This window comes from Trichogramma pretiosum, unplaced genomic scaffold (genome assembly GCF_000599845.2).
Source record: "Trichogramma pretiosum strain Unisexual culture from Peru unplaced genomic scaffold, Tpre_2.0 scaffold49, whole genome shotgun sequence".
Taxonomy (NCBI): domain Eukaryota; kingdom Metazoa; phylum Arthropoda; class Insecta; order Hymenoptera; family Trichogrammatidae; genus Trichogramma; species Trichogramma pretiosum.
This window is the reverse complement of record NW_019640811.1, coordinates 1,205,335-1,224,413: the sequence shown is the minus strand read 5'-3', so window position 1 is coordinate 1,224,413 and position 19,079 is coordinate 1,205,335. Positions and strand designations below refer to the sequence as shown.

General features: G+C 37.6%; 3 protein-coding genes across 7 annotated transcripts; 1 reads left to right on the top strand and 2 right to left on the bottom strand.

Annotated features, from left to right (window-relative positions):
• Positions 1–7,761: 7,761 nt before the first annotated feature.
• On the bottom strand, positions 7,762–9,691 carry LOC106655852. 2 transcript variants are annotated; one of them, XM_014376433.2, is made up of 2 exons: positions 8,110–9,691; positions 7,762–8,031 (listed from the first exon to the last, which is right to left on the bottom strand). In XM_014376433.2, exons 1-2 carry the CDS (start codon positions 9,578–9,580, stop codon positions 7,988–7,990), a joined length of 1,515 nt encoding a protein of 504 aa, XP_014231919.1. In that variant the 5' UTR covers positions 9,581–9,691; the 3' UTR covers positions 7,762–7,987. The 2 variants fall into 2 exon arrangements, with proteins under 2 accessions (XP_014231919.1, XP_014231920.1); XM_014376434.2 differs by having other exon boundaries at positions 8,116–9,691.
• Positions 9,692–11,954: 2,263 nt separating this feature from the next.
• Positions 11,955–13,851, top strand: LOC106655846 (methylmalonic aciduria and homocystinuria type D homolog, mitochondrial). 4 transcript variants are annotated; one of them, XR_001339463.2, is made up of 6 exons: positions 11,956–12,136; positions 12,361–12,514; positions 12,694–13,106; positions 13,177–13,390; positions 13,464–13,647; positions 13,743–13,851. XR_001339463.2 is itself a non-coding variant. In XM_014376426.2 (5 exons), the coding sequence occupies exons 2-5, from the start codon at positions 12,361–12,363 to the stop codon at positions 13,541–13,543; spliced, it is 861 nt and encodes a 286-aa protein (XP_014231912.1). In that variant the 5' UTR covers positions 11,955–12,191; the 3' UTR covers positions 13,544–13,851. The 4 variants fall into 4 exon arrangements, 3 of the variants coding, with proteins under 3 accessions (XP_014231912.1, XP_023316983.1, XP_014231910.1); XM_014376426.2 differs by having other exon boundaries at positions 11,955–12,191; positions 13,464–13,851; XM_023461215.1 differs by having other exon boundaries at positions 11,955–12,198; positions 13,464–13,851.
• A 1,961-nt stretch (positions 13,852–15,812) lies between these two features.
• On the bottom strand, positions 15,813–16,799 carry LOC106655796 (TD and POZ domain-containing protein 4-like). Its single transcript, XM_014376354.1, has one exon. It carries the CDS (start codon positions 16,797–16,799, stop codon positions 15,813–15,815), a length of 987 nt encoding a protein of 328 aa, XP_014231840.1.
• Positions 16,800–19,079: the final 2,280 nt, after the last annotated feature.

Here is a 19,079-nt window from a genome sequence, read left to right as displayed (position 1 = left end):
CACCTCGGTCCAGGGTTAAGGGTGTCGCTGGATCTGGGTCAGGCCGTTGACTGTCAAGGTGAGGCCCTTCACCTGCTCTCGGAGCGCGGCATTTTCCTCCTTCAGAGCCTTCACCGTGCGATTTACCCGTTCGCGGTCCCTATCGTACTCCTTGTCACGCTTGCGCATGTAGCAAAACAAGTAGTCGATTTTCTGCGTGACGTCGCTGATTCCGCGCAGAGCCTCGCACTCGGCGTCCTCAGCATCTTCAACATCGGACGGGGTGCCGCCCTCGCTGTCCACCTCCTCTGCAGCGCTGGCCGAGGCGAGCGCGTCAGGATCACTAAGGCCTCGTCTACCATCCTGTTCGGCCGACCGCTTCGCGGCACGGCTGGTACTAGCCTTATCCGATTTCGGCAGCGAGATAAATGAAGAGGCATAGCAAGTATCGGGGTTTTGAGCAATGAACTTGACGACGCACGTCGGGTGGCAGTGCCCACCACAGTAGCATTTACGCGCAAGTGAAGGCTTCTTCAATTTTTGCCTACAATTGACGCACGAGACCATCTTAGCCGTCTGTTTTGGTAAATTATGTGGTGAAGACCTGTGGAACTTCTCGAAGTGAACCTTGTTTACAAACAAGAACGGCTAACAAGTATGAGCAATCCGTAAATAACCGTTGTGAATTTAAATTGTCTGACCGGTCCGAATAGCCCGGGAAATCCAGTCGTCGACCCAGCTCGTAGTGCAGGATCACCACGAGTCCGATAAGCGTGGTGAGAGCTCACTCGGGATCACAAGCCCTAAAGAGAGCGCAAGAGAAATCGAGAAAATTGCTAGGTTTTCCTGGATTGAACTAACAAACTCGCAAGAGCCAGCAACACACGTCTGCTCTGCTCAGAGTCTGGAACTATACTGAGATAGGGACATATGAGTGTCTTGATTTAGCGTGCGGCTCCTACCTTCCGGTCTATCCACACGGCCCCATTTAGCGTGGAGCTGGGATACGCCCAGCCAGCGCGTCGGGGCTGACTTTGCCGCCGGTTTGCCGAGAGATCGAAATCTCCCAGGAACCCGACGACTCAGTCACCCCCGACTACCGATTCCCACTGGAAGGGACAAGCTTCCAGTGGACCCCTCGGTGGGGGGCGGGGCCTATTCTACCCCTTCCGGCTATGCAGGCCGGCGCCCGAGTTGAGACCGCAACTCACACGTCGTGGACAAGCAGAGATCCAGAGCTGCGTAGAGCTGTTACACCCACAGCTCTTTCACTCTGCCCGTCCACTACCCCAAGCGATGTAGGGTTGTAACCACTGCCCCCGCGAGTCCGTTCCCAGTGTCAGGGCCACGGAGTTTTACCTCCGTGGGGGCTCCCTGACCCCGCGGTACCGTTTAGCGCCCGGTCGGCGTTCGAGGCCCCCAAGGGGCCTCTACCACGTTTGGAAACTTGTCTCTCTGGCACATGGTGGGCTGCTCGGGTACGCAGGACTGCCAGACCCGAAGGCGCCCAAGGACACCCCCCTGCGTTCTATCCCTATCACTCACTCAATCACACTCAGCACACATACTTTTCATTTTACCTCCTGATCGTTCACATTCTCTCATCCTCCCTTATCCCCTATCCCCCCAAGTTTAAACCAATCATTCTCTCCCGCATAACATACGCTCTTTCAACAAATCTTTCAAACTCCCTGTAACACTCTTCCTTCCATACTACCGCACTTACATCATACCCTACCCCCCTATCCTCCCTTTCTACCACTCTTATACCGATTCCTTCTAAATCCCTAAATCCAGCATACATATCACATTCACACAAAAGATGCCGCCAGTCTTCGTCTGCTTGTCCACAGACACACCTGGCGTCATCGCTTAGTCCACGTTCATTCAGCCACGCATTCAGACTCCCATGTCCCGTTAAAATAAAGCCCATCCTTAAACTAAAATCAAACTTCTTACATTTACTCACAAAACTAACATCCTTAATAAATTCATACGTTACCCTACCAGTCGTTTCCGTATCCCATCTATTCTGCCATTCACTCATCATCCTCTCATCACACAATGCCACCAAGTCACGCTCATTTTCTCCTAATCTCTCTTCCTCACTCACCATATCCAATTCATCCATCTCCATTCCTTTTTTCACTCTGTACAGCGTCTTCCTCCGCCTGCAGACAAGATCCCACGGTGGGGACCCTGCAAGCACCTGCATAGCGGAGGTCGACACCGTTCTACACACACTCAAACACGCATACATAACCACTCGCTGACATCTTACAATTTCCTCCCGCTCCTTCTTATATTTTAATAAATCCCCCCATACCCCAGCACCATACATTACAATCGGCTCAAACAACCCCTTCATCCACACTTTCCATACATGCCTTTTAACCCCCCAATTTTTCCTCAACACTCTTCTCATACATCCCACCACAGATTCGAGCTTCGGCCGCAGGTTATACACATGCGGCTTCGCATTCATTCCTACATTCATACTAATCCCTAACAATTTCACCTCATCAACAACCTTCAATGCATGCGTCTGCACATCCACAGTCACTCTGACCACCGGATGCCTGCCAAAGTCTAACGTTCCCTTCAGCATCATCACAGTGGTCTTGTCACTCGACACACTCACACCATATTTCTCCCCCCATCTGTAAATATTCTTCATATACTCATCTATCTTTTGCACCAAATCATTTCTTGTCCTTGCCTCCACCAGTATTGTAAAGTCGTCAGCGAAAGCTGCGACCTTAATCCCTTTATCCTCTAGAGTCCACAGCAGCTCATCCACACAGAGGTTCCACAGGGTTGGTCCTCCGATCGAACCCTGCGGACACCCTCTTTCCACATTCATCCATTCATATTCACCCCTCCGACTTTTCATACATGCTTTTCTCTCTCTAAAATAATCCATCCACAACCGCAACTCATTCCCCATACATCCTATTTCCCCAAGCTTATTCACAATCATACCCCACCTTAAATTATCGAACGCACCCTTAAAATCAACAAATATTCCCGCCATATAATTGCTTCTACATTCACTGTTCCATCGAGGAGCGCGTGTCGCGCTCCACCTGGCAAGTATGACAGGAACTAAGTGACGACACGCCGCTACTCATATACAGCCCATACCTATCCGCCGACTTTCTTTTGGCTCTCATTTGAATTTGATAAGAGTTATCGAAAATCTGATAAGCCCATCAGATTCCTTGGAAAAAATCCTATCAATATGAGCTATTTAGATTTTCCAACGGTCCACTATTTCCTACAGAAACGAAAATGAATATATGAGTCTCTCGAAAAGTGTCCTCACGCTAAAAATGTTATCACGCTAGCGTATACAAGTGTTCTCACGCAGAGTATAGTATACGTGTTCTCACGCAACATACATGTACGTATAGTTTGTGTATGTGTAACGCTATACGCTGTATACTTGTATCGGATTGATGATGATGAACAAGTGAAGACCCGCTCGACTAACTAGATCGAAGTCGAAAATTTTACAATACCCCGGTAGCCCACTCGATGCTCTATGTGTGATGTCACTACTTTGTTCACCCGGGTGGCCTAATCAGAGCACTAAGTACAAGTACAGCCCCGGCGACGACTTTCTCCGAGTAAGTCGAGATGTTTTCGCTACTTTGTATACCCATGTAGCCTATTCGGTGCACTAGGTATAAACGCTGCCCCGGCGACGACTTTCTCCGAGGAAGTCGAGATGTTTTCGCTACTTTGTACCCCCGGGTGCCCTATCCGGTGCACTGGGTATAAATACGACCTCGGCGACGACTTTCCGCGGGGAATATATAATAGCGACTCACTCGACGCACTAGGTCGAGATTTGTACTCGACGATGACTTTCTCCGGAAAGTCGCGATGTATTCACACGAACATCGTCCCGGGTGTCTTGCTCGAAGCACTAGATCGAAATCTGTTCTCGACGATGACTTTCTCCGAGAAGTCGCGATGTGCTCACACGAATATCGTCCCGGGTGTCTCGCTCGAAGCACTAGGTCGAAATCTGTACTCGACGATGACTTTCTCCAGGAAGTCGTGATGCACTCACACAAATATCGTCCCGGGTGTCTCGCTCGAAGCACTAGGTCGAAATCTGTACTCGACGATGACTTTCTCCGGGAAGTCGCGGTTTTTTCGCACGAATATCATCCCGGGTGACTCGCTCGACGCACTAGGTCGAAATCTGTACTCGACGATGACTTTCTCCGGGAAGTCGCGGTTTTTTCGCACGAATATCGTCCCGGATGCCTCGCTCGAAGCACTAGGTCGAAATCTATACTCGACAATAACTTTCTCCGGGAAGTCGCGGTGATTTCGCATGAATATCGTCCCGGGTGGCACGCTTCACCCAATATATCGGAATCCGGACTAGATGATGATTTTCTCCGGGAAATCGCGATGTTATCGTACGGAAATCACCTGGATTAGTCAGCTCGACGCACTAGTTTGGGATCCGGACTCGACGATGACCTTCTCCGAGAAGTCGCGATGTTTTCGCATGAATATCATTGTCAAGACTTATTTTTCAAATTACGTGGATCACAAGCATACTTATATAAATCATATAATAATTCGGAATCCCATGAACTTTTGTTTTTTAAAAGAACATTTATGAGCAAGTATGGCCAGCTTATCCTTATATTTTTGTGCTACCTTATGTTTCTAAACTATTCAATTGGTAATCTCAACTCGTAAATGATGATCAATTTCTTGGCTATGATATTATTGAAATCAAATAAATTCCGTCAAGTATTAAACAAACTAACAATTTTTTTGTTTTAAACTGTTATCATACTGAAATGTTTATAATAGAATAATTCAAAATCGTTGTAATACTTTTTTCAAAAGTTTAAATATGGGCAAGTATGACAGTCTGATCCTTATAATTTTAATCTAACTTTAAAATTCTCTCTCTCTCTCTCTGTCTCTCTCATTTATGAAACTTCTAATATCAAATCATCAATGATCAATTACTTAGCTATGATAGTAATGAAATCCAATACATTCCGACAAGTATTCAAGCAAACTAAAATTTTTTTTCCCTCAAACTATAACCATAATATAAAGTTTATTATAAAATAATTTAATAATTAATTATATGATTTTTAACATAAGTTCAATAATCAATCACGTAGCTATGATATTATTGAATTCAAATACATTCCGACACATATTCAAGCAAACTAAAATTTTTATTTCTCAAACGATAACCATGATGCAAAGTATAATTGTTAGAATTTATAGTAGTTATTATTTAATTATATACAGTGATAAGTGAAATGATACTCTCATGCGACCATGCAAAGGTAACAGTGGTATGTAAAAAAACATTACTTATGACTCTACTTGCCCGGCCGTCTCGAACAAATTCGAAGACGTTCGCAATCGTCATATAATAATTATCAATGCATAAAAAATATAGTTTTCAAAGTTTTTGTCGTTTTATTAGAAGCTTTTAATTTAATGGGTCTGCAGTGCATTTTCTCACATAATCTTTATAAAAACATGTGATTTACTCAAATAAAGACAATGTATTAAGTCATCACTCTGTATTGTATGTATTCTTTTTCTGTTTTAATATACAACTTTTCTCAGAACCATTCATCAATTCATAAAAAATAATAAATGTCATTAGTGTAACGAAAGCAACTACAAGATAAAATTATGTTATTATACATCATTGAATTAAAAAATATAACAAACTTGTAAAATATATATTGTTTACTTTCGNTGGTTCTGAGAAAAATTGTATATTAAAACAGAAAAAGAATACATACAATACAGAGTGATGACTTAATACATTGTCTTTATTTGAGTAAATCACATGTTTTTATAAAGATTATGTGAGAAAATGCACTGCAGACCCATTAAATTAAAAGCTTCTAATAAAACGACAAAAACTTTGAAAACTATATTTTTGTATGCATTGATAATTATTATATGACGATTGCGAACGTCTTGAATTTGTTCGAGACGGCCGGGCAAGTAGAGTCATAAGTAATGTTTTTTTACAAACCACTGTTACCTTTGCATGGTCGCATGAGAGTATCATTTCACTTATCACTGTATTTAATTAAACAATAACTACTATAAATTCTAACAATTATACTTTGCATCATGGTTATCGTTTGAGAAATAAAAATTTTAGTTTGCTTGAATATGTGTCGGAATGTATTTGAATTCAATAATATCATAGCTACGTGACTGATTATTGAACTTATGTTAAAAATCATATAATTAATTATTAAATTATTTTATAATAAACTTTATATTATGGTTATAGTTTGAGGGAAAAAAAATTTTAGTTTGCTTGAATACTTGTCGGAATGTATTGGATTTCATTACTATCATAGCTAAGTAATTGATCATTGATGATTTGATATTAGAAGTTTCATAAATGAAAGAGACAGAGAGAGAGAATTTTAAAGTTGGATTAAAATTATAAGGATCAGACTGTCATACTTGCCCATATTTAAACTTTTGAAAAAAGTATTACAACGATTTTGAATTATTCTATTATAAACATTTCAGTATGATAACTGTTTAAAACAAAAAAATTGTTAGTTTGTTTATAATTTAGGTACTGATTTATTTGTTTATACATTAACTTTACAACATTTTGAAATTCTTACTTGACGTCGATTTCTTCGAGGAATTTTCCGGCCTTCTAAAACTAAGTACTCCCGACCAAAACTGCGAGTTTATTATCGAAGACTTTACGAGCGAACTGAAGAGCAAATATGGAAAAACGTTAAATCCGAGTGAATTAATAACGGATGTAAATTGAGTCTAAATTGGATTACTGGGTTAATAATGCCCACCCCTGCATTGTATACATTCCTATTTGATGGAACTCGCACGCGAAGCTACCAAAATGATGATCGCAAATAATGATTGGGTATTCGTGTTATTACACATGCAATGAGTCAATTTTTCTTGAATTTTTTAAGCAAAACTTTTTCAGGTCAAAAAGTATCTAATATTATAAAATAAGTATCTAATATTATAAAATAACTTTATTATCAAATAAAATTCATTGGCATATTAAGTATGAAGTAGTGTACAAGTTGTGATAATACGATTGCAAAATAGCGTCAGCCAGCTAAATTTTAATCGCTGACAATTTGCAATAATAGATCGGACCTGATTGATCAAAGAAATCATTTTCTGGTATTTTTTTTGGATTATTTTCACGAAAATCAATAGCCTCGGTCGAAGCTTCGGTATATAGAGCTATGAGGCTTTGTCGATCGGCACGACATTCATCAAAACAAAATTCAGACAACATCGTGTACAATTTCAAATTCATTAATACCCGCGAATTGTTATTCTAATTATTTTGAATGCAAAAGTTTGTTGCTGCATTTGTCGTTAACTATGCGCGTCTTTTTTGCTTTTCATCGCTATCAAATCCTATCCGTATATAATCATCAATTTTAAACTACTTTTTCCTATTATATCGTTTTTTTTTTCATAATTTTATAAAACTCGAAAAATAGACTATGTTGTCGAAAATCATATATATTTTTTATCTTATTTTAAGTACAACATATAAACTTGATAGTTGCTTTGCAACTCAATAAACACAAATATGAATGGATTCAAATAAAGGTTTATAAATAACAAGAATTTTTCAACAATAGAAGTTCAGCGTTAAACATTATTTTATTATAAAGTTACATACTGATTGTAATAATTTATCAATTATACTCACTCATAGGGTGTAGTTTTTCAAATTTGTTACTTTCATTTTATGCATTTATCGGTTTTTAAAATTTAACATGACACTGAGCAAGCAAATTTATATATTTTTTCACTGTCAGAGGTTTCAAAGTTAGAGTTGATGAGCGTCTTGAAATAGCTTTGATTGAACTCAAGATTACAATCAATGACAAATCAATTTCTTCTAAATTTAAATCTTTCAATTAAAAGAACAGTTAAGTACAATTGAACACGTATAGATTAAATTATTCCAAAATCATTCAGTTATGTGTAAATTTTTTAGTTCTTCAATCTCTTCAACTGAAAAAGAAAGATAAAAATTATTGATTGAACAACAGAAAAAAAGTATGATTACAAAGTGTATGAATATGAAAATACCTTTACCATTGACATCTAGTGTTTGGCTCTGCTCTTTCATAGCGCTATCAACTGCGATGCATACATTAAACAAATCTTTGTTCGAAAGCTTGTCGATGATTATTTTACAGCAACGAGTTGGCAGTGGAGGGTGAGTCAGCTTCAAGAAAAATCCTAGTGACCAATGTTGGAAAAATCCTCGTGATATTATGGTGGATTTGTGGGCATGGCACAATGGTTCCTTTGGTGCTTCACGAGAGGAATGACACATCGTGCAATATTCGAAACCCGGTTCACTATCATCGCTATCGTAATCTCCAGTGAACATGAACGCTAACGACTGGCGAACCACTCCTATGTAGTTAAAAAATTTCATGGTTGTCAGGGCGTGCGTTTGATTTATTTCATATCCTTTTTTCTTCAAGCTTTCGATGACCATCAGTGTTCTAGAAGCTAAATTCGTGTCGTTGGACGTTGGTACAAATAAACTTCCTTTATGTCCCGCGCCAAAATAATCCTCGGTTGGAAAAACAAAATCAGACAGATCGGCGATACGATCCAAGAGTGCGTCAACTGTTTTCGGCATGAGACTCGCCACGGCCATCTGCAGAGGTGTCCGGCCCAACTTGTCCCGGGCATCCAACTGAATCGTCTGCTGGATTTGGTCGTTGAGCTTGAAAAACATCTCCGCCAAATTGTCGTCCTTGCGATCTTTGCAAATGACATGCAGAGGAGTCAATCCCTTGGCATTAGTTAAATTAACATCAGCGCCATTTTTCAGCAGCAACTCGAGCACCTCGTCGCGTCCGGGGCTTTCCAAGGCATACATGGCTAGAGCCAAGTGTAGCGGCGAAGCGCCGGTTTTTTGCACTAGTACGTTGGGATCTTGACCGAGCTCGAGGAACTTTTCGACGACGTTTTTACAGCCGAACCGGCAGGCTACATGAAAGTGCGTAAGGCCATATTCGCCGAGGTAATTCGCGTCGTATCTGTTGTATATTTGAAACAGGTCATTGAACACTCCGGGCCCTGTGGGGTAGTAACGAACAACCCCGGAAAATTCTTCAGACGCATAATGCAATGGCGTAGTGCGACTTAACACGGGCTTGCCGTCTTTATCGAGTTCGGGCTCGTCCTTGTAACCAGTGCGAATCACAAACTTGATGAATGAACAATCCGGACCACGTCCGTAATTTCTTTGCAAGCCGTCCAGATACTCGACGATAATCCAATCCACATCCTCGCGACGAAAAAATTCGCGAAGATTCGGAAGTTGGCCCTTCCAATTATGGACCAAGTAAAATAATTTACCGAGAAATTTCCGTCGTTCTTTTTCAATGTCCCAGTTGACCTTCTGTCTCACGCTTCTCAATTCTTTTGAATAGTCTTCTTTAAATTCACAATTATAGGCGTAGTAGTAGTCAGCATATTCATCATCATCAGTGAAACAATATCCACCACTATCGTCGCTATCGTCATAGTAATCGAACATCTTTCGAAACACTCACTCTCAAGTTTTACTTCGAGTCGAACGAGTTTATGTGATCTTTCTTTGTTTGCACTAGGGCGTCGTAACCTGCACTGACGTGACTAAACGCGAGGGCGAACGACTCTACACTGATCTGAGCTACTCGAAATGCGCAGCGAAATGCCAACTTCAAGCCTCGGTCGTTATACTCGTATCCCGCCACATTCTGGAGATAAGTCGAGTCTGCGACCGTCATATAATTTATTTCTCGTGACACAATGCGAGATATTATTTTTTTATCGAGGAATAAAAATATTAAACGTAGCAGAAAAACGCGTTGGGTTGATCAACGGTTAATAACATCATTCTTTATTTTTTTGCATTTATATAAATCCAAAGCCATGACACATCATAAGTCGACCAAAATCTTGAATTCGTGAATTGGTATTGAACTAATAAATCAAAATCTTAAAATCGAATATGCTCTTCGCGTTGGAAGATATTAATCCCGAAGTGATAAAATTTGTATCAAATACTCTGAAAAATAATCAATATTCTTAAATATCAGATGTAATCGAAATGATCCAATTAAACTTTCGCGTGCCTCGCCTAAAAATCAGATGCGACAATGACAGATCCGATTTTGCACTTCAAATAGCTAAAAAATGGTGCATTGATAATTAAAATCAGGTAAGACTCAATCAGTTCGGCACTTTTATTTACATTTTAGATAAATATATGTACGAGTATCGATACATATTTACAATTGTCAATCGTCACTTTTACTCGCATCTTTGCAACCTTCATGAACTGTCCTTAGGTGGGCGAGAAAATTCGATTTATGTCCAAATTTCTTCTCGCATTTGTTGCATGCGAAATCTTTGCGATTTTCGTGAACTATTTTTTGATGTTTGATCAATTTCGATTTTTCTCCAAACTTCTCTTTGCACTTGTCGTATGCGTAATCTTTGCGGCCTTCGTGGATTCTATTTTGGTGCTTGATCAAATCCGAATTTCGTCCAAATTTCTTTTCACACTTGTCGCAAACATAATCTTTCCGACCTTCGTGGACTGTTCTTTGGTGTCTAAGCAAATTCGATTTTTCTCCAAATTTCTTCTCGCAATTATCGCATGCATAATCTCTGAAACCTTCGTGTATTGTCCTTTGGTGCTTGATCAAATCCGAATTTCGTCCGAATTTTCTTTCACACTTGTCACATGCGATATCTTTGCGAAATTGATGAACTGTTTTTTGGTGTCTGTTCAAATTGCTTCGATCTCCAAATTTCTTATCGCACTTGTCACATGCGTGATCTTTGTAACCTTGGTGGACTGTCTTTTGGTGCTTGATTAAAGCCGAATTTCGTCCGAATTTTCTTTCACACTTGTCACATGCGAAATTTTTGCGACCTTCGTGGACTGTTTTTTGGTGGTAGAGCAATTGATGTTCGAGTCCAAATTTATTCTCGCATTTATCGCATGGGTGATCTTTTCGACCTTCGTGTACAATACTATGGTGCCGAAACAAATCTGTTTTTTTTCCAAAGTTCCTTTTGCACTTGTCGCATGCAAAATCTTTACGACCTTCGTGTACAGTCCTATGGTGCCGAAACAAATCAGATTTTTGTCCAAATTTCTTTTCGCATTTGTCGCATGCATAATCTTTGCGACCTTCATGGATTGTTTTTTGATGGAGGAGCAAATGCTGTTTTTGAGTAAATTTTTTTTTACACTTGTCACATGCGTAGTCTTTGCGACCTTCATGTACTATCTTTTGATGGCGGAACAAACACATTTTTTGTCCAAATTTCTTCTCACACTTGTCACACGCGAAATCTTTGCGACCTTCGTGGACTGTCCTTTGGTGCTTGATCAAAACTGTCTTACATACAAATTTCACACATACACAGTACACATGTAAGACCTATTCATAAGACTTCCTTTAAAAATAATTTATGATCAAAAATTACGAGGGTTTGAATAAATTAAATATAAAATCTAAGATAGTGGGTTTTTCCATTTTTTTTTCGGGACTATTGTTTTGCTCAGATCGACGTGTAATCCGAGCGAAAATTAACGGGAGTGGAATATTTCTATCAATAACGGGAGAGATGCGATATTTTGAAAGTTCATAATAGCGTATTTTATTATAGTCAATTTAAATACGATATAGCCACGTTCTCGATGAAAACACGTTGAAATTTCCCGCCACGAAATTTCACGCTCTCTCTTCTGTTCGTCAATTTTATTTTTAAATTTTTTGCCCGTTGATCCAATCATTTCGACTTGTTATTTACACTCGTTATCTACTGTGCACTATATACTGCAAAATACGAAGTACGGACTGTCAGTGTTGACTTGCGCGTCGCAATAATTCGTAGCGGACGACGCGTTCGTCTGCAGCAGCAGTGAGCAGCAGCAGCAGCAGCAGTCGAACGCGCATACGCCAACATATAAACACACTTCTAGCCATACGTATACGACGTTACACTGCATATATCGTACGAACAAAGTACATGCACGTACGCATATCGAGCGAATGTTTTTCGTCAACATGCATCGCGTCAACGCTGATTAATTGTGAGTGTTTGTTTTTTCGCCTCGACGCTGAGATTACGGATCGAAACCTCGAATCGTAGGTGGTGTACGCCACGACCCTTGTGTGAAGCTCCCGTACGCGGTCATAACCTCGCGTCGAGGAACTGTCTCGCGTTGCATCAGTTTTTTTTTTTTTTTTAATACACACAACCGTGTCCCGTTACAATTCAACATTGCATCATCCGTATCAATTTTTGTGCTTGCAGATGTTTTGTGTACGTAATATTCAGCGCAGTTGCCAATCAACGAAGCAGCCAGCCTTGCTCGTCGCTCGCATCCTCAGAGCCAGGTACTCGCGTCGCAGCGACAAGAGCACCAGCTCCTACAAGCTCGTCGCCTCGAGGAACGATGCCCTTGACGGTAATGTGCACTTTATAACAACATACGCACGCAGTATACGTTCGCCAGTTGTTTGTCACCTTGCGATCTGACACGATTGAGAACAAAAACAAACAGTGCATTATTTTTCGACTGTAGATAGATTCACATGCGTTAATGATGAGATTGCATTCAGTTCTTATTCTTCTTTTTAATTGTAGAGACGGAGAATAATGCAATTCTTGGTATCGATTCCAATTGGGAGCTCCTGACACCCAGAGGATTTCGTTTCTACTTACCGGGTAGCATCGGTCCAGGATGGCTAGATGCAACAACAACGGCTCAAGTAGAAGTGCAGTCGGTTTTAGTGCCAAATGAGATAGAAGATATAGAAATAGCAAGGTCAAATGTAAATAAAAGAAAAAATATACTGAATGTTCCTGAAGTGTATTCCGTGTTGCATTGTCATTCTCAAGAATGTCCGACATTGCTTCGAAAGGATATCTTAGAATTATTTCCAGGGTGCCTGGAAGTAGCTTCTCCACAATTAACCATAATTACAATCAGTCAAAAGACCAACAATAAAAACTCAAGATGGAGTAAAGAATTGGAAACAGAAAGATTAGCGCAATATGTAAGTATCTTGTTTAGCTTGCTAAAGACATTTATTAGTTTTATTAATTGCTATCTGAATTTTTTTTTAGTTTGTGCTTGCTGCATCTGATGTGTGTAAAAAATTGAAAATGTGCGGGTATTGGGCAGATTTTATCAATCCATTCAGTGGTCAACCATACTCAAATCAGAAGAATAATGTATTGTATCAAACTGATGAACGTTTTCGATCAGTAGGTTTTAAAGTAGAAAAAAAACAAAACTGCAAAGTCATAACACATGATAATGATTCACAGAATTTTATTGGTAAATTCTCAAAACTTTTCTGTAATAAGTTAATTTTGATTATCATTTATTAAAATATTTTTTAATTTTCTAGGTAATCTCTATACAACAGCTCCGGCAAACACAGAATTTTTGAAAGAAATTATGAGTAACATAAATAATAAAATAGAATGACATATGGAACAAATAATGTAATTGTCTTTTTGGAAAATAACCATTGACTGGTAAAACGTTTGAACTAGGAAAAAATCATTATTGTAAGATTTACATATTATCAGGTGAGAAAATTTTCAATTTTCTCAAGTTGAAATACTTGTTTTCTTCAAGATTTATTGAAAACTAAAAATTGTTTTCTCTTGTTCAATAATTGTAGATAACTCTACAGAGAACTGATTAAAATACCACTGTAAAAATTCAAGTATGAATTGCATCTGTACAGTCACTGTAAAAATATAAAAAAAATAAAATACTATATTATATTATTTTTATCATTAGTTTGATTTTATTTTCATTCTAATAATTGCTCATTGAATAATATTTTATGTTTATAATAATTTTCATGTTTCTCACCGAATACAAATAATTTATAACTTGACAAGTAATAGTAGTAAGTTTTTTCATTGAATTTTAATCATGATAATTATAAAATTGAGAAGATTAAAAAAATCAAGTAAGTGATATGGAATTTTTGAAATAAAAATAATTGGGTTTAGTTTTTATCATCAGATTCAAATATTTGAAACATGCTTTACAAATTTCAACATGTAAATCAGAATTTTTTTGTGCCAGCTCGTAAAACTCTTTAGTCTGATAAATTAGTTCACTCTCACTAACAATTAAGTTCATTGCTGAAAATTTGAGTTCATGCATATTAAGTTTATAAGCCATTTGAATAGAATCTATACAATTTTGAACGGTCAATTTTCCAATCAAGTATTGGCAGCATAAATTTTTTAATTCTTTTATTTCATATCTATGAGAAGCCCTTGACAGATCATTAATTGTGTTATCATCAAAATTGACTGCATTTACATAAATAAAATACAACATCTTTCTGATTGCAGCAGCACTCAACTCATTAATCCTTATAATTTTATGTTCTTTTTTGTTTTTAAACATAGTTGCAAAAATTGGTGATATATTTGCCAATACAGCTCTGTGGGCATAAAATGTTGTATTGTTAACAATAATCATAATATCTGATAAATCAGGATTATCAAAAAGGTTCACAAGTGACATGGGTGAACATTTGAAAGTTGATGAAGATGAGGCCCGAATCAAGGGGCAGGCATTAATAAAAAATCGTATTGTTAACTGTCCTTTTGCCAAGTAGTTTTGTAATTGATTCATAAAATTATCAGAACTAATGTTAAAATCGTTAAAATTTCCTTCAGTAACATAAGTGAGATAAGAGTCATCTTGTCTTCCTGTGGGGTCGAGTATGTATATGTAACTTCCACTATAATCTAAATTTTCGGAAAGACCTTTACGTTTTAACTTGATTCCAATTGATGAAGAATAATCGCGCCATATGAAGAACTCTAGAGTCCATTCTTTTCCTCTTGTACACAAAAACGTTGGAGAAATTATAGCAGCATTAGGACGATTATTTCGAATTATGTATTCACTTATGATCCAATCGCAGTGAGATGGATATGATGTCATGATAACCGTTTCATACATATCAAACGAAATTATGTTTTGATTAACTGCGGTGAACAATTTTCACGAAAACAAAAACTCTAACGATGCTTAAATGTCTTTGACTAGTAAGACCGGCTCATAGAAGTAATAAAACTAATCAGTTGCAGAATGATTATAAGTCAAAAACTACTCGTTCATCGGTCTGGGTTAATATAACTTTGAGCGTACAGAACAGATAAAGTAGCAAAGATCATAGCTTGAATGCCAGTACCAGATCACGTGACTTACATAGGGAATCCCTATACGTAAAATCATAAAAAATAGCTCCAATATAAATTTGGTACAAGGAACTGCATAAAAATTGACCATCCTTAATCATAAATGCCTTTTTAAAGCAGCTGTCACATATTTCAACGGATAGGAAATCAAAAACAGCTATCCTACTTTTAACTGTAGGCATAATTTATTCCTGGTTCGATAAAAAACTATTATTTACGACACAATCGTTGAAGATTAGTAAGTAATTGTATAAAAAAAGTAGGCAGCATTTTGAAATTTTGCCACCGTTATAATTTTATAAGCGACTAAAGTAAAATGAATTAGAAAAGAAAATTTGGAAAATAAATATGGCTGCACAAAAAGCTTTTAATAAAAGTATATTTATTTTGAATAAAAAAATTTTAATATTTGTAATAAAGGTATTTTTTTTAAACATATGGCAAAAATACTGACTTCAAAAATCAAATTATTTTAGTAGGGTAATTACAATACAAGCTGAAATTATCTTTTTCTATAAAACTTATTTAATATTAACTAAACCAAGACTACTGTAATCTCTCATCATATGTAAAAACTTGAAACAGGATTTGGTGATTTCCATATATAAATCAGTTTGTGATTCTGCTAATTCATGAATATCTTCCATTTGATAAATCTCTTCATTTTTGCTGACAATAAAATTGATAGCAGAAACTTTCAGTTCCTGCATATTAAATAGTTCTGCATTGGAGATAATTCTGACACAATTTTGTACGTCTAATATACTAGCTAAAAATTGTCCACAGAAGTTTTTCAGATCTGTAATTTCATATTTGTCAGAGGCTTTCAATAAATCAGCTACTGTGTCAATATCGATGAAAACTTTGTTTGTGTAGATAAAACTCAGCATTCCTTCCACAGCAACAGCACTTAAATCCTCAATTTCAACAATATTTCCTCTTTTTTCTTTCATTTCAATTTGAAACATAGCACTGAAAACTGGAGAACGATTAGCTAATATGACTTTATGGGCATAAAATGTTTCTTTATCAACAATCAGTTGAATGTCAGATAAATCAGGATTTTTATAAACTTTTGTTAGTGATATAGGTAAACATTCATAAGTTGCTGACGATGAAATTTTTTCAAGTGGCTGAGTATTAATTAAGAATCTTATTGTTAACTGTCCTCTTGTCAAGTAGTTTTGTAATTGACTATAAATATTACGTGAATATATATTATTCACTTTGATATCAGAAATACGCAAACATTCTTCACCTGCAGAGTTTAGAATGCACATAAAACTTCCACTTAAATCTAATTTCTCCCAATCATCAATAGCGACTAAACTTATCGCAGTTAATTTTGTATGATAATTAAAATCTAGCTTAAAATACCACTTTTTGTCCATATTGCACGAAAAAATTGGGGACTCAATGGAATAATCATGATTTTTTCTCATGATGTATTCGCTAATGAGCCAATCAGAGTAACTAGGGTACGATGTCACGATAACTGTTTCCTCCATGTTGAATGTAATGGGCGATGAAAAAACTTCACGCTGAATAATTACTGGCAGCAAATCCTCAAAATTGATGTTTCACGACAAAAAAATAATGGCCTCATAGAAAACGAACAAAGTATACAGTAAGCGTTTTTGTAACAAACATCGCGTCGAGTCCAGTTGTCGGCCGGCTGCGAGCACGATGATTATATTTTGGGAATCCCGATGTGCCGCTCAAGTTCTTCGTTGCGTTGGGGAAACAATTTTTTTAAAGTAAAAAAGAGCGCTGGGTCTTTGACTTAAAAATCGCAAAATGATCAAAAAGATGTCTTGCCTCGTAAAAAATACAATCTGGGATCTCGTACATTGAGTTGTTATCCAAATCAATCATAAAGATCTTTTTAATAAATAGAGTAAATTACTATGCGCACATTTAGGATCTCTGATTCTGAAGTAAATTTAACGAAAAATAAAAATGATTTTGTCATCGGTAATTATCTTTATAACGGATGAGTGCTTCATTAATGCATCGAAAATATTTCTTCAAATTACAAGTGTTACTTCATGTAGGATTTTTTTCTATCTCTATACATTTTTCTGTGAGAAGGCCTGCAGGAGGCTACCGCCCGGGCGCAGGAGAGATTACTTAATAAGAAAATTATTTTGTATTAAATAATTTCAAAAACATAAGAATTTTTAATCCGTTTTTTTTTTTATTTCATCTCATAATTTTTTCATTAAAGTCGCATTTTTATTAAAACAATCAATTTAGACATTCAAAAAAATACTTTACAAAAAATTACTACGATAAAGAAAATGTTTCTAACACTGTAATTTTCACTATAATGAATCGTAGTGAAATTTGCTATAAGTTTTTCTTCGATTATTATTCTTTTCGAAATAATCTCTTCTTGAAGAAAGTTCTTGAGAATGCTACCGCTCAAATGACGCATCGAAAAATTAATTTATGTTATCAATTTATACTGTACAATAACTCATCGATCCATTTTTCCACTTTTATTAAATCAGACTCAGGAAGTTTTTCGTAGATTTGAATCGTGTTCATTTGATTGTTAGACCGTGTGTAGTATTGATCGAGCTGTTTGTTGCACACTACCGGCAGATTTAAGTCGACGTACTGTCCTGTCCCCTCGAGCATCAAATCGATCGTTTCGTTTGCGTATTTCGATAGTTCATCGAAACGATCCTTATCGCCATTCAATTGTATCTGCCACGTGGCATAAGGACTGAGGACAGGCTCATTTTTCGCTATTTTGTCGTAAACTTTGTTGGTGGTGATCGGTACATTGCTTTCGGGATGATGGGTCATCGAGTATACGATAGCCTGATTGTCACTCGGAATCATGTATATTCTGTCGTCGCATCTGTAAAATGAATGGCCTAAATGGATCAAGGTGACGCTGAAGCCTGACAGCAATTTGCCCAATTTTTGTTTAATCGTTTTATTTGGCGAGGCAAAATTGATACCGATTTTATTGAATTTTACGGCGTTGCCTTTGAATCCGTGCTTTATATCAGCTTTTAGCGTCACTCTATGTCCGTGCAATAATTTCTCGATATTATTTTTGTGCTTGTTGTATTTCCACTTATAGAATGGCTTCGATCCTCCTTTTGTATGTTTGAAAACGATATTTTGATGCACGAAACGATCGTACTTGTAGATCATGGCATCGGATTTCAACAACTCATTTTCTAATTGGTCGAGTTCGCTCAAAACATAGGTCACAATAACATCGGTCTTGTTAGTCTTTAGAATCTCCGGCAAATTGTAATAACGAAAAAATTCATGAGCGAACGGAAAGACGTGTTGCTTAAAGGCATTGGTGGCTGCTTTGTAATTCTGCATCACTACGTTGTTCTGGACCGAAAGAATCAAGTCATTGATTGCCTCGCCGAGATCTGCGTTGTTCCTTATGACTTCTGAACGGGAATTAATATTGGCGATGAACTTGCCGAGCCCAATCCTGTATTGATACTTGTCCACGTGATCGTACAGAGCAACCATGACGTTTATACCTTCTTCAACCCTATTGAAAATGTCCAAAACATTTTTTTGGGTCTTAAAACCTTGAGTAGCCATTTTCATCACATTCATAAGGTGTCTCAAGGCGCTCTGGATCTCCCACTTGCTGACGATCAGATCCGTCGAGGTTTTGTTCTTCAGCTGTTCCTGCACCTGATCGACCCTGGCTTGGATGTTCATGCAGAAGGGAATGATTACATGATAAATTTCGCGCTCGTATTTCTCCAGCCGTTCGAATTTCTTCCCGGCTTCGCGAATTA

What these genes read in the sequence shown, in the direction of transcription:
- LOC106655796 (XM_014376354.1), bottom strand. Translation starts at nt 16,799, where the DNA reads ATGGAGGAAACAGTTATCGTGACATCGTACCCTAGTTACTCTGATTGG.
- LOC106655846 (XM_014376426.2), top strand. Translation starts at nt 12,361, where the DNA reads ATGTTTTGTGTACGTAATATTCAGCGCAGTTGCCAATCAACGAAGCAG. An exon ending in CAGAAAGATTAGCGCAATAT is followed by an intron (nt 13,107 to 13,176) that starts GTAAGTATCTTG and finishes ATTTTTTTTTAG; the next exon opens with TTTGTGCTTGCTGCATCTGA. An exon ending in TGATTCACAGAATTTTATTG is followed by an intron (nt 13,391 to 13,463) that starts GTAAATTCTCAA and finishes TTAATTTTCTAG; the next exon opens with GTAATCTCTATACAACAGCT.
- LOC106655852 (XM_014376433.2), bottom strand. Translation starts at nt 9,580, where the DNA reads ATGTTCGATTACTATGACGATAGCGACGATAGTGGTGGATATTGTTTC. An exon ending in ACTAGATGTCAATGGTAAAG is followed by an intron (nt 8,032 to 8,109) that starts GTATTTTCATAT and finishes TTTCTTTTTCAG; the next exon opens with TTGAAGAGATTGAAGAACTA.